The 15612-nt window shown below is 41.0% G+C and overlaps 1 protein-coding gene across 2 annotated transcripts in view; it reads left to right on the forward strand.

Annotated features, from left to right (window-relative positions):
- Positions 1–10921: 10921 nt before the first annotated feature.
- The window catches only part of PSMD11 (proteasome 26S subunit, non-ATPase 11), a 29510-nt gene continuing 24819 nt past the window's right edge, over positions 10922–15612 (forward strand). Inside the window, exons 1-2 of one of the 2 annotated variants that reach the window (XM_014862183.3) lie at positions 10922–11220; positions 13581–13682. In XM_014862183.3, the coding sequence (XP_014717669.1) occupies positions 11130–11220; positions 13581–13682 (193 nt within the window). In that variant the 5' untranslated portion in view covers positions 10922–11129. The remainder of the gene's footprint in view (positions 11221–13580; positions 13683–15612) is intronic. The other variant, XM_044744540.2, reaches the window with a different exon arrangement.

Consider the following 15612-nt stretch of genomic DNA (forward strand, 5'->3'; position numbering starts at 1 on the left):
ATGTTTTATGAACTTTGGAGTTAACCCAAACATTGGAGTAAGGGGATTTTATTTCACATGGTAAAAACAAAGGTTTGACCTAAAACAACTTGAGATCTCAGGGAGATATTATCTCTGCCGAGAAGCACAGCAAGGAGGGCTATAACTTAGGATAGAAAATAGAGCATGTGGGGTTTAACTTGAGGACTTTTACTCTGCCTGGTCAAGGCTCTTTCTTTAGCTGGCTGGGTTATCTTTGCATTTCTTATTGGCATAAAGAATGGTAAGTCATGTTACAACTCCTGTATAAAGAAGTATTTTTAGGCCCACAAAATTGCTTCCTTTAACAGGAGACATATATTTTTTGTGTCACATTTCTCTTCTTTAAGACAGAATTATACTTTCCAATTTCACAAACGATTTTTCAGAGTGCTGAAAGGAAAATAATTGTTGCAAGTAGGAATTCTATTCCAGCCAAACCACCACTCAAATTTGGGGAGAAAATATAAATAATTAGAGGCAGACAAGAAACTTAGAAAATTTGCCACCAATAGACTCACTCTGAAGTAACTACTTTTGGTCATATTAGTTAGATTTTCTGGGGACTCGAGCTCAGGTTCAGCTGTATCCAGAAGTGAGACGTCTGCCTCACCCTAGGAGTGCTCCAGCCTAGGTGCATGCAAGGGACTCACCTATGGAGTGCGCCATTTCTTAGTCGGTTTCTTTGTGGGAAGATGTACTCTGCAAGAGGAAAAAGGAAAGGAGGAGGAAACAATGAGGTACTAGAAGAAATAGCGAGCAAACAAGTTAGTGGAACTTATTGTCTAAATATTAATTGGATCAAACAGTTTTAGAGTAGTTATGAACTAAAATTCCAGTCACGTCAACACGGTGGGTATGTTGTATTGGGACAGGGGAGCACTCAGCAAAAGGAAGTGAAAACATACCAAGAATCTTCAGATCCTGTCTGTTCAAGGGGAAGATACGGATATTGATTAACTCTAGAGGTTATTAGAAAAAAAGTTTAATTATGTGTGTAACGATTTAAAGGTAGGCACTAGAAGGTTGAAAGTTGAATAGAGGGGCCTGCCCGGTGGTGCAGCAGTTAAGTTCTCATGTTCCACTTCAGTGGCCCGGGGTTCACTGGTTTGGATCCCAAGTGTGGACCTATGCACCACTTGTCAAGCCGTGCTGTGGCAGGCGTCCCACATATAAAGTAGAGGAAGATGGGCACGGATGTTAGCTCAGGGCCAGTCTTCCTCAGCAAAAAGAGGAAGATTGGTGGCAGATGTTAGCTCAGGGCTAATCTCCCTCAAAAACAGAAACAGGTTGAGTAGAAAAAAATTGAAAAAAAAAAACTTGATTAATCAAGTGGAAAGCAGGAAAGCTGCAATGGGGAGATAAAAAAGGAGAAAATATGTTACGTAAAAAACCCAAAATAAGCTGGTCAAAATAAATAGAACTATTTTATGAATTAGCATAAAAGAAAATGGGTTAAATACACTAATTTTTAAAAAGCTCAGCTTGGATTAAAATCACACACATATACCAAAATCCAGCTATATGATGTTTATAAGAGACACATAGAAAACCTAAATATTAAATAGAAAAAAATGTACCAGGCAAATAGTAACCAAAAGACATCTGGAGTAGCAATTTAATAGTAGTCAAAATGTGATGGGAGGAAAAAATTTTTTAAAAGAGGAAATTTCACTTTTATAAAAGGAAGAATCCACCTAAAAGATTTAACAATCATGTAAATAGTTCCAACACTTGATATTAAGTAAATACGAAAACAACAAGATACTGTCTCACATGGAATGCCAAAAACGTCAAGTACTGTCAAGGATATAGAGAAAATGGTATTCTTTCACACCACTTGAGAGAGGGTTGGATATGTTGATACATGGTCGTTTGGAAGAGCAATTTGGCAGTACCAAATAAAACCGAAAATGAATCTATTTTTATATTCCAACGATTATACTTCTAGGTAATACTGAGAAACTTTCACACGTGTGCAAGGATGTTCGTGGAAGCATTGTTTGTAAGAGCAAAAAACAAATTGAAGGGGAACAACCTAAGTATTTATTAATAGTGAAATGAATGAATAAATGTGGAATAGTCATACAGTGACAATTTATACAGTTAATAGGAATAAACTAGGGGCCAGTCCTGTGGCGCAGTGGTTAGTTCACATGTTCTGCTTCAGCAGCCCAGGGTTCACCAGTTTGGATCCTGGGTGCAGACCTATGGACTACTTGGCAAGCCATGCTGTGGCAGGCATCCCACATATAAAGTAGAGGAAGATGGGCACGGATGTTAGCTCAGGGCCAGTCTTCCTCAGCAAAAAGGAGGATTGGCAGCAGTTAGCTCAGGGCTAATCTTCCTCAAAAAAAGGAATAAACTAGCTCTACATGCGGTTCATTCAACAATGTAGAAGCAAAAAAGCAAGATGCAGAACAATATGTTTGATATGCTTCCATTATATAAATAAAAAATGGTTGTTCACACAAAGCAATACTATATCAGTTACTGATTTCTATCATCTATCTATCTATCTGTGTGTCTGTCTGTCTATTTATCTGTCTATCTATCATCTATCTAAACTGAATGGAATAGTTTTTGCTCTGCATGGGAGGGATGGGGCTGGGAATGGTGGCTTGAAGGAGACATTAGCTTTCTCTTTTTAATGTTTTATTTCCTAAGAAGATGAATCAAATTTGATAGATTTATAATTATTAATTCTGAGTGGTATAAGTGTAGGTGTTTGTTTTCTAATTCCTACTTTTGTCCACTTAATTTTTTTCTCAGAAATTAACACAAAAAAGAAATTTTTCTTTTAAAGATTTAATTTTTTCCTTTTTCTCCCTAAAGCCCCCCAGTACATAGTTGTATATTCTTCTTTGCGGGTCCTTCTAGTTGTGGCATGTGGGACACTGCCTCAGTGTGGTTTGATGAGCAGTGCCATGTCCGCGCCCAGGATTCGAACCAACGAAACACTGGGCTGCCTGCAGCAGAGCGCGCGAACTTAACCACTCGGCCACGGGGCCAGCCCCCAAAAAAGAAATTTTTAAAGTAAAATTAAAGAAATGGTTTAACTTCAGTAAATATTTCTTCATCAGAAGAGAAATTATTTCCGAGATTCTCTCTTCAAAGTTAAGAAAAGGGATATTAAAAACATTAAATAATTAAAATCATATATTTTGGCTATATGTTTTATTTTTGGATACTTTTGCTTACCATCTTACTATGGAAAGATGAAGAAATTGAAGTTAACACTGATAAACTTTCATCTTCTCTCCCTGTCCCATTGTTTTTGGTAGTTATATTATTATTTGTAGAGATTTATAATACTTACTTTATGTCTTGTTTAGTCTCAGTTCTATATTTAAATAGAATCACTGCTCGCCACCAGCAGCGCTTTCCTATTATTGAGTTAATGGTTTTGATCCATTACTAAATTAGATTTTATCAAGTATATATATATATATTTTTAAGAAAAACTCTTTTTCCTGTATTCTCTGATCTTTTTCCTGGTGAGAATGTCTGTTTCTCTTCTATTTGAACAATATCTTGACTGGGTATAATATTCTTGCACCATGTTTTCTTTCTCAAATTTGTGGCAATATTTCATTGTCTTGTGGTGTTGAACCTTGCCTTGGGGAGGTGTGAGGTAAGCCTAATTCCCAACTCCACTTCAGCCCTTTTGGTCAACTTACTTTGTGTGCTTGTCCAAAGAATTCTTTCTTTAACTTTGATGTTTTGTAACTTAACTGGGATAGAGATCTGTGTCTACCATTCTGTATCAGTTTTTTTTCTTACTGGAACATAGTTTGTTATTTCCATCTCTAACTAGTTTCTTCATTTATAAAAGAGAAATTTAAAAAAATTATTTCTTTGAATAATTTTCCTATTTGTTGGGTTCATTCCTTCAGGGATATCAATTATCTTTATGATAGATGCCTTTGTTCTTCATACTTATTATTATCTCCATAGCCTAGGAATTCCCCAAAGTCTGTAAACTAACATAAATTACAGTCGTGGAACAGTGATATCGGGATGGGTTGGCAGAAACAAACTCAACCCAGGGCTCCTAGGAATAACAAAGATAAAACCCTACTGAAGCTGACTCACTATCCAAAGTTGAAAACGCACCAGAAGACAATCCTCCAGGAGGGAGAGTCAGCAGACACAACAAAGTACAAGGTTAGACCCTCAAACATCAAATAATTATCAATAGAGATTATAGACTTTGCTTTAAATGAGTAAGAACATAAAAGAAGGAACTCAAAGCGTAAGAAGATAACACCGTTCTTTGAAAAAAGTGCAGTTTTGGAAAAGGATCAAATAAATCTTGTAGAAATGGAAATAGTATTTCAATTTGATTAAAATTAAAACTTAGATGAATTAAATAGATTAGAAGCAGCTGATGATATAATCAGTGAACTATTAAATAAAGTTTAAAAAATTATCTAGAATGTAGCACAGAGAGAGAAGGAGATGGAAAAAATAAGAAATATGGTGAAAAGAAGCAGATAGTCCAACACAGTGATGTCCAATAGAAATATAATGAGATATATATAAAATTTTAAAATTTCTAGTACTGACACTAAAGAAAGTAAAAAGAAACAGATGAAGTTAACCCAAAATACTATCATTTCAACATAGAATTAATATAAAAATTATGAAATATTTTGCTTTTTTAAAATCCTATCTTTAAAATCCAGTGTGTATTTTGCACTTACACCACAGCTCAGTTTGGACTAGCCACATTTCAAGCGCTCAGTAGCCACATGTGACTACTCAGTAGACACAGGTGACATGTGTTGGAAAATGCAGATCTAACTTACATCTAGAAGGATTGCCAAAAGAAAGGAGAGAAAGAGGAGGCAATATTTGGAGAGATAATGGTTAAGAAATTTCCAGAATTAGTGTAAGGCATGAATCCTAAAGATTCAGGAAGCACAGTGAGCCCTCATCAGAATGTAAATATTTTGTAGTGAAACTGTAGAGAGCCTAGGACAGAAAAGATATTAAAATTAACCAGAGGGAAAAAACAGATTACCTACAGAAAGAACTTCAGTGAGACTGAAAACAGTCTTTAATATCTTTAAAATAGTAACTAAAAGGAAATATCAATGCAAGAATTGTATACACGCTTGAACTATCTATTAAGAACGAGCAAGATAAAAACATTTTCAGTCAAAGACTAAGTTTATTACTAACAGACTTTCAGTAAAGGAGAACCATAGTAAAACTCAGATGTTAGGGTTTTTTTTCTCTCTAGAGCTGCAGTGGCAGCGAGTGTGCAGAGTTGAGGAGTCAGTACTAACTTAGGACTGCTAACCTGAGCTCCCTGTGTCTCTGCTGCACAGAGCATGAGGGAGAGAAGGAGGAGGAATATATCCTCCTGTATTAGAAGGATAGTACACCATAGCATTCTCCTATTTGCTCCACTGTGGGATACAAAACGTTCTAAAAGCACAGTGAAAAATTAACAATCACATAGAGGAGAGAAATAGTTTTGGAATATAAGGTGGCATGGGGAGATTAGGGCTGTGTGGCATGTTTGGGAGTGGTGTTGGGACAGAAAGAAGCTTGATAGAAAGGGAAAGGAGGCAAGACTGAGGGTGATGAAGTCTAAGATGGAAAATAGAACTGACTATTAATTGTCACTCTGTGGCTATAAAAATCACCAATTAGAGATTCATTTAGCCCTCCAAGAGGGCTCCCTGAGGAAGGGGAGTAGTGGGTGCTAATCAACTAATCAGCAACTTAATTATTTTAATAGCTGCCGTTTATTGAGCCCTTACATGTGTCATAGTGCTGAAGTGTTTTAGTGTCTTTGAAAATTTAATCTTCAAACAATTCTGTGACGTAGATTTTTTATTGTGGTAAGATATATGTAGCATAAAATTTACCATTTTAACCATTTTAAATGTACAATTCTGTGACATTAAATACATTCACATTGTTGCGCAACCATCAAGTGAAGCAGATTTTAAAAACAATTTTACTGATGACCAAACTCAGTCTCAGAGGATTTAAGTAATTTGACTATTAATTGGTAGTAGAGTGAAGATTTGAACTCTGTGTTTGTCTGACTTCAAATTCTGTACTCGTTTTCTACAGCACATAGTGCCTTTCCCAGAAGTCACCTGAAAGGTGTCTTTAAAGATTATAAATCTAGAGCAAGAACCTGAAGGAATTTCTGGTGTTCCAATTAGAGATGTGATTTTGGAATAAAAAGAAGGATAATGGGAGGTGATATCAAAATCAGGATTTGGTTTTCTGGACCAAGAAATCATTTGCTTATCATACGTATTCCTGATTTTTTCTTTTTTTCTTTTTCTAAAGATTTTATTTTTCCTTTTTTTCACCCCAAAGCCCCCCAGTACATAGCTGTGTATTTTTAGTTGTGGGTCCTTCTAGTTGTGGCATGTGGGATGCTGCCTCAGCGTGTCTTCATGAGTAGTGCCATGTCTGTGCCCAGGATTCGAACTGGCAGAACCCTGGGCCACTGCAGCGGAGTGTAGGAACTTAACCACTCAGCCGTGGCGCTGGCCCCTCCTGATTTTTCCCATGTCCACATACCATATGCACTGCTGTTTAAAGGAATCCACTTTGTTTTCATTGTAACTTTACATCTCTGCCTTCAATAGAAAACCAGTAGTATTATTGGCCATAACCAGAATGTAAACATAAAAACAAAAACAAGGAAACCTAAACTCTGCCTAGACACTATTGCCTCCTCTCACTTTGTTAAAAAGAAAGATAAAAGAATATTAGAGAACCATTAAAAACATAAAGACACCACACTGAACCTTTCCTCTTAACATAATTAGGAGGGTTGGAAGATATTTGGAAAGGGAACATGTTGCAATATTCCAAGAATGTGGACTATGATATGGGTGGGCCTTATGAGAGTGGAACTGGAAGATGGAAAGTTGTTAGGAACTGAAGCGGCCTTCCATGGGGATGTTTGGATTCTCTTCTGTGATATTCCTGCTTTTCTCTACTCATCTACTGAGTTTTGTGTCTACCAACTTGGCTCTGGTTGGTTCCAGGTGACAGATTTTTATTTCAGTTTCTTTGGCTCACTGGCTCAGTCTCTCAATTCCCCAATTCCTGAAGGAGGAATCTTTCAGGTCAGTCCCTAGAAACCCTAGGGCATTGGCTAATCTGTGACAGCTCCTTCACCCCCACCCCAATCCAATCAGCAGTTGCTAAGGGGAACGGTCACCTAGTGTAGAACATGGACATTTAGGGCAGCAGAAGGTTGCAGCAGAACAGATTCTAGCACTCATCTTATCCAGCAAATACTTAGCGAGTGTTTGCCATGTGGGCAAGCCACTATTGTAGGAACTGGGACTACCACTGTGCATAAGATTGACAAGGTCCCTGAAACCTTGTGGAGGGAGATGAGCTTTGAACAAGTGAAATAATAAAATCACAGACTGCTAAATCCTAGGAAGGAAATAAACAGAGTGGTATGATGGTTACTGGATTGAAGGTATAGGAGATTACTTTTAATGGGGTGGCATGGAAGGCCTCTTTGTGGAAATGATCTTGGAGCTGAAACCCTAGGGAAGAATATACAGGCTATGAGGTTGGAAAGAACTAGGCATATTTGTGAAAAAAAGAAAAGAAAAGAAAAAAATAAAGGAGCCAGCTGAGCAGAGTGAGTAAGGGGCAAAGTGATAAGAGCTGAAGTTGAAGAAGTAGGCAGGGGCCAGATTATGCAATACTTTGCGGACCCCAGTAAGGGGAGTAGTAACCAGGCCCTCACAAGGCACAGAGTATCAGATATACACAGAGAAGGCATGAAGAAGCTCAACACGGAGAAGAATGGCAAGACAACTGCAAGAGGGCGAGTGGGAGCTTTAGGTGACACTGAGAATGTCACATTCCTGAGAATGACTTAGATTTATAGTACTACTTAAGTTTAGGAACACTGGCTACCTATCAGTGCAGTCGATGAAAGGTGACTACTAAGCAGTAGCTAGTAATCCCTATGACATAGTTACTTCTCACTGTTATATAATGAAGATGCTATAGGGAAAGAAAATAAAATTTATTCAGCATGTCCCCATATGATCTTATCTCCTCTTCTCACAACAACCTTGAGAACTAGGTTTTATTATCCCTGTTTTCCAGTTGAGAAAACCAAAGATCAAAGAAATTAAGAAAAAGTTAAAATCACCAGCTACTAAGTGGCTGGCCTGGAATTTGAGAGCAAATATGTGACTCCAAAACCTGTGGTCCTTTTATTGCATTTTTCTGCCTGATGATACAGTTTGAAAGATTAAGAAAAACGTACAACTTAGGTTTGGAGATCACTGTCTCGGACTTGATGTGAAAAAAGGGAGCAATCAAGGGTAACTAGTATAAAAAACCAGTCCTGTATGCCTCTTGCATCTCCCAGGAGATCCCTGTGTATCTCCAAATAGTAGGAGCTATGGGAACTCATATATACATAGTATAATGATTCATTCATAATCTTAAAAAATGTTAGAGATGATAGTGTGGAACTACTAACTGAGGAATATGTCCAGGAGAATAACTAGTAAGTAATAATTAGCTGTGATGGCAGTTGGAGAAAATAGAGGAATCAGTTTAGGTCCTTAGGAAACTGAGCAGGTGATGGTGCTGCAATCGATATTTTGAAGGACTTGATGCAGGTACAAACTACATCCATTCTCTGTTGGATCTCCTGTGCCTTCCCCTGGATAACATCGTGGGCACATCTAACTTAGGTCATTTGGAATGATTAAAAATTCAGTCTATCTTTACTCTGCTCAATTTTGCTGTGACCCTAAAACTGCTCTAAAAAAATAAAGTTTATTAATTCAGAAGAAAAGTCCAGTCTGGCCTAAATCAAAGCTCGAAGTTCATATCTAATTTACAGCTTCTCCCCTCTCTACCTCTCAAGCAGTTGAAAGTTTGTGTTTAGCCTATATTTTCACTCTTTTCTTTCTCCTCCCTCTCTCACTCTGCTGTTTCTAGGTCTCCTCCAGCATTGGGTGTGTGTGGGAGTTTGGGGAGGGCAGAGAAGTAGAAGGGGTTATAAGAAAAGTGAAAGTCTCTCACATGACTAATACCATCAAAGGCAGAGACTCAGGTGCTGATTCTCTCATGTTGGAGCATTTATGGGTTCTTTGGAGGTTCCACCTGTGGACCTCAAGATCTCCCTTCAGTGACTGCCCCCTGAAGTCTACCCTTCCAGCCTCTTATTACCAAGTCTCCTCACTCTGGCAGGTGGCCCTATTAGAGTAGGTCCCTTGAAGATGGCCCTTGATAATCTATCTTTGCAGCATCTACTAGGCCTGTACCAAACACAGGTTGTGGAGGCTTCCCCATTGCTGCCCTTTCCCCTTGTCCTGTTGTAGAGTGTATTGGCCAGCTTCCCTAATTCAGAATTCTGCAGGCCAAAAGTGGGTAATCATCTTCGCGAATGAGCATGAAAGCCCCAAACTCCAAGAGACATGTCCGGCTCACCTCAAAACTCTCCCCATAGTGGTTGTACACAGATGGGCGTATAAGTTCCCACAGTTGGTAGAAAGATCTGGCAGACACCCCCAGTCTTGTGTAGTATTCCCTCTTTGTAGTGAGGTGAGCACTCTATCCTATTCTATGATTTCTTCTAATGAATTCCTTTTGAATTTTTAGGTCTCCCTGGGGAATGCTGGAAGTGGATGGTTTCAGGACTGGTCTAATCACTTTTTAGCAAGTTTTTTGGGCTGTAACTGGTAGCTTTTCTTTAGAAGGTGGAGATATTTATGGCCTGTTGTTCTGAGCTTTGGAATTTTATAGCCCATTAACATTCTGGTACAATATTGTTGATTGCACACCAAATTGATAAGGGAGGAATGCTTTTTTTTTTTGAGCAAAGGCAAGATTTTACACTGAGATTCATGGAATATCAGGGTTAGGAGAAATTTAGAAGCCATTTAAATTAATTCTCCATCAACATCGTGAATCCTGTTTATGACAATTTGATGAGATGTTATCCAGTTTTCATATGAACACATCTAGGAACTAGGAAAGCATTCCCTAACGCTCAGATCTCATCTCTGTCAATTACCATATGAGCTTCACCAAATCGCTTAAAACCCCCTGTTTCCTCATCTATGCAAAGGGTGTAAATAATGCTTTCTACACAGAACATTGTTGGGAGGATAAAAGGAGATAAATACATAAATTGCCTAACCCAGTCACAGAGGAGTGCAATGTTGGTTCCCTTTACATGTCCCTTTAGGAGCCAGCATATTCCGTTTTTGGATTGTCTTCCCCGGGAGAAAGATCTTCCTCGTATTGAACTGCCTCTTACATTTTTAGCCTCTCCCTTAGGCTCAACCCTCAGTGGTCACATGGAGTGTCTTTTTTCCTTCCGCTTGACGGCCTTTCAGGTATCTGTGATTTTAGGTGAAGGGACTGGAGATATTGGGGGAAAAATCCGTTTTTTCTTTTTTGAGCTGAGGAGTTCAGGTAGCTGTTAGGCTTCTCTGTGGACTCCCAAGAGGGATTTATTGAGTGAATGGGGCAAAGATATTTCACTTTCTAATATCAGTGTTCTCTGACAGTGGTGGGTTTAGCCACAGGCTGGCTAGGATTGTAGCCTGGAAAGTGTGTGTGTGTGTACGTGTGTGGAACGAATGTTGTTAGATACTTGAACGCATTTGAATGGTGCTATTCTTTGCCACATCGTGAGCACTTTATAAGATCGTTTATTGCCCCGAGTGAATGGTTAAACGTGGAACTTACAAAGAAAGCCAAACAGCTTTCAATGAATACGTAGCCCGGTGCTCAAAAATTCCCCTCAAGGGCGAGAGAGGGGAGTCGGAGTTCAGGCCTCTTTTGGGGTGGGTGGGGGACTAGGCTTGAGCTCCAAATCTTAGGCATCCTCTTTTTTATTTGCGGGCAGCCACTAGGCGGTGCTGGAGAGCTTGCCGCCCACCAGCGAGGCGCCCCAGCCCTCACCCTCACCGGTCACCCTCGCCCGGCGGAGAGACCACAACTCCCGTGGTGCTCTGGGAACGGAGGAAGGGGCGGGGGGCCACAAGGGGGTGGGAGGGACGCGAGGGCGGGCCTTCCGGGCGTGTGTTTCCGGCGTCGGCGGCCGCGGCCGGGGACGGTGTGAGAGCGGTAAGATGGCGGCGGCGGCGGTGGTGGAGTTCCAGAGAGCCCAGTCTCTGCTCAGCACCGACCGGGAGGCCTCCATCGACATTCTCCACTCCATCGGTAAAGGTCGCCGCGCCCCCTCCCTGGCGCCGCTGACCCCGCTCGGCTTGTGTCGGTCGGCGACGGCGGAGCGGGGCCGGGCTAGCCGGCTCTGGTGCTGCTGACTCACTGTGTGTGAGTGAGGGGGGCCGGGCCGGGGGCATAGGCCGCTCGGAGGTCCTTGGAGCCCCCCGGGTGCCCCCTCGGTGGGAAGCCCCGAGGCAACCCCGGCGTCCACTCGCCGGCTGCTGACTCACGGTGGGCTCAGCGTGGGGTGTGAAAGTGGGCCGAGCCGGGGCCGCCCTGCTCCCCAACCTTGTCTCCCGCTCTGGCCCGTGCCGGCTGGCCCGGGACTGGGGGCAGTGCTGGCCGGCCGGCTTGTCCCGAGCTCGTCTGAGCGCCTCGAGTTGAAGGGCCTTGGCGAAACCCGCTGTGGACGGGCATTTCCCGCCCTTGTTATCAGCGCAGCCCGCTCGGGTGGGAGCGCTCGCACTCGCGTTTCTCTTGGAGTTCCCTTCCGCGGGACGCGGGAGCTGCGACTTCTCCCCAGCCTCGCGACGGGAGGCTCGGCTAAAGGGGGGCGTTTTTCTGAATGTGGGAATGCCGAGGGGACGCGCACCTCGGATTGGCATCTGGATAAGGAGGTGGCCGAGGGGGCATTTGGTTTGAGGAGGGTGAAGGGCGAGATGCTGGGTGGGACCGCCCGGCTAGAGGAGGTGACTAATCGACCCAGTCTCCCCTGTAGTGGCTGGAAGTGAGTTCAGGGAGTTAGTTGTCAGTCGTGGAGTGCAGGGAACTCTTGGAACAGGCCGGCTGCACATTGCTGGAAGAAATGAAAGAGAATTTTCCTGACACTGGTGTGATTGCTTTACACCTTGCACACAACAGGAAAACTGAAATAGGAGTCCCAGCCAGTCGCTTCTGACAGCTTTCTTCTGGGATTCAGGTATGGACAGAGATAAATTTATGATGACAGAGAAGGCTTTTACTCTTCGGTCGTAAGGGTTCAATTAGGGCGTGGGCTAGCTCTTCACTGCTCGTGTAGTAATGTGATCTTTTTAATGTAGCTTGAGAAGCTTCGAATGGGATCAACAGGTAGTGCGAGGATGCACATGCATGTGGGACCTGCAGGATGTTGGCTTTTATGTTGACTTAGTAGTCTGTTGAATTTTGGTACTCCTGACTTGCGTGGAGAACGGACAATGACAAGATCTTGATGTCTTTATCTTTGGGGGTGCTAGAAAAGGAGGGGGGTTTAGGTGCAACTGTGAATGGATGATACTGGTAAATAGTGTTTCATTTTGAAGTTCTGATCTTGACTTTAGTCAGTTACAGTCATAGAACCAGAGTCATCTCAGTCACTGTTACATAGGTATTTTTATTTTAAATGTGAGTGCACACTCATATTTAGAACTAATGTGAGAAGCATGGGTTTTATTTTTTTGTGTGTGCCTAGTGCCTAGTATTTTGACTTTTATAAAGTGGGAGTTAGGGTAAACGTTACAATGAGAGTATTTCTTGCTTGCCCACTATACTAGGAAAGAGTTCCCTGCGAGCTTTCCTGTTCCAGCAAGCTTGAGTCATGCTGCTTGACAGCCTTACTTTTTCCGGACTCCATCATGGAGTATCAAAGTCTTGTTTTTGTCAAGTCATGATGCTTTATAAGAGAAGTAATAGCTAGCGATGATCACAGAAATTGTCACTACAAATTGGAGAGGCTAATCAGTGTTCGAGTGTAGAATAGTTGTTAACAGTTGAAAGTGGGACAGATAACACAAAGTTATTTGACAGGTCCTGAATCCCTTTTAAAGGAGCAGTCCCTCCTAAGGGTCACACTGGAGCTTTCATGGAGTTTTTTCCTGAGTGGCTTTGTAGAACTGCTCATCCCTAACACATCCATCAGCTGAGGCTTTCCACAGGCCTGAAGTTTACTGAAAGACTTGTGACTTTATGGTCATCTGTAACTTGATCATTTGATTTTAGTTTGTGGCAGGTAGATGCACAAACCTGTGTTATGCACAGGTTTCACATGACGTAATGCCTACCAATGGGACTTAACACAAGTATGGAGAACTTGTCTTGTTCGTATTTTGCTTTAACCAGTTGACTGCAACAGAAATCTCAGTGTAAGTGGGTAAGGGGAATTCTAATTGACAGAAGAACAAGGCACGTTTAAAATCAAAGAGAGGAATCCGTTTTTACCATTTACATGGGACATGAACTACATGACGATTTTACTTTTTCTTAGAGTTTTTTATTTTTAGGCTCTGTAGAATTTGTCTTTTGGTAACTGTTTGTAATTGGTCTTGTGAAGGTGAAATTTCCCTCAGTCTTCATTTTTCTTGTCAGTTTTTAAGAGGGTTTGCATTTTCCTCTCCCAGTGAAGCGTGACATTCAGGAGAATGATGAGGAGGCAGTGCAGGTCAAAGAGCAGAGCATCCTGGAACTGGGGTCTCTCCTGGCGAAGACGGGTCAAGCTGCAGGTAAGTGCTACAAATGGATTGCTTCCTCTTTTACCTGAAATGCTGGGTGACGTTTCAAGTTTTTGTTGTAGTAAAGCAACATAGGAATGCATCCACGTAATTTATTGGTGGTATAATTCAATTTTATTGCCAACTTGTTGAACTTGAGTTTTTGAGCAGGAAGTTAAGTGGCCTTTAAACTCAGTTCTTTCATGGAGAGTTTTGTTCTGCAGGTGAGGGAAAATCCTGTTCCTGTTGGAATGCAGAGAGCTGTGATTTGTTTCTGCTGTGAATTATCACTGTATCCCCTTATATACAGGCAGCAGCAGTCTTCAGTGATTTCACTGAGCAGCTTAGATAGATTTAAGGTGGATAGTGCCTTTAGGCCCCTGACTTGAAAATGACTAGGGATTTGGCATTTAAGTAAGTGACTTGCTGTCCTTTTTTTCTGATACAGAATGAGTAAGACATTAACTGGAAAGAGCCTTCCCAAGATTTCTCCACTGGTACCTAGGACTTTGTCCATGTCATTGCCCAAACATTCTAACTGTAATTGAACCATTGACTTTCTGGGCTCGAGATGATATTCTGCTGGGTGTGTCCTTGGAATGAGAGAGTCCTGTTGACCAGGAATGGCCTTTGACCAGTGAAGTGGTAATAGTATTTAGAGAGAAGCCTGCTTAAACTTAGAATAGATGATTTTTGTCAACTTTAAAGTAAATTTAGAACTTATCTGATTAGAATGCATTAAGTTCTTTTTTAAAAAAATATTTATTTATTTATTTTGAGGAAGATTAGCCCTCAGCTAACATCTGTCACCAGTCCTCCTTTTTCTTTTTGCTAAGGAAGGCTGGCTCTGAGCTAACATCCATCCCCATTTTCCTCTACTTTATATGTGGGACGCCTGCCACAGCATGGCTTGACAAGCGGTGTGTAGATCCGCACCCAGGATCCGAACTGGCGAACCTCAGGCTGCCGAAGTGGAATGTCTGAATTTAACCGCTGTGTCATGGGGCTGGCTCATAGAATGGATTAAGTTCTGATAAGTGACCTCATGAATTATTTTCCCCAAAATTTTGTTGTTACCCAAGAGAATGATAGGTACAAGTTAGCAAAACTTCTTGAACTTGAGAACTGGGATTTTCCCAATTAACAATGACTAACTTATTAATTATTAGGCTCAATCAGTAGAAAGTTGCTTAAAGATGTATGAAGTTGGGAAGAAGTTTTTATATGGGTCTTGTATCTTATTTAAAATATCATTTAAAAATATGTATAATAACAATTTTTCTGTGCTTATAATGAACTAGTCACTGGTTAAGCACAAACATCGTTTAGCTTATTGAATTCTTCAAAACAACTTGATACTCTTATCCATTTTACATCTGAGGAAACTAAGTAGAGAAAAGTTAAACGTGACCCAAGGTCGCTCAACTAGTATGTGGGAGAGCCAGGATTTGAACCCATATAGTCCCACTTCAGAGCCTGTGGCCTCATGGTATAATGGTTATTGTTTTCCATAGTTATCCACTGATGCATTATCAGTGGTAGATGGTGGTGGTTTTTTCATTTTAGGCTGACTTCTCTACTATTTAACATTTATGGTTTCCTTTTGCCTATCAGTGTGAGCTTGGAGGTTGCAAAACAGTTTTGATAATTAGTCCATACAAAATATAATTAATAAGGTAATTTTCCTGAAAGAATTAGAAAGCCAGCTGAAGTGATTTAAGGCTTTTCTGTTGTTGAAGTATTCAAATGTCTGTTTTCCTCCACTAGCGTGGATAATTAAAAACAGCATGTAGTATAGGCAGTGCTTCAGAAAATTTATCCAAAAATCTTACTGTTTTGCTTGAAATTCCTATTTCTTGCTTTGCTTTCCTTATTCCTTGCCCTCCCCTCCTTGTGACCCAGTACCTGAGCAGTTTAGAAGTGTACAGCTAACCCTGTTGGA

This window comes from Equus asinus, chromosome 13, assembly GCF_041296235.1.
Source record: "Equus asinus isolate D_3611 breed Donkey chromosome 13, EquAss-T2T_v2, whole genome shotgun sequence".
Taxonomy (NCBI): domain Eukaryota; kingdom Metazoa; phylum Chordata; class Mammalia; order Perissodactyla; family Equidae; genus Equus; species Equus asinus.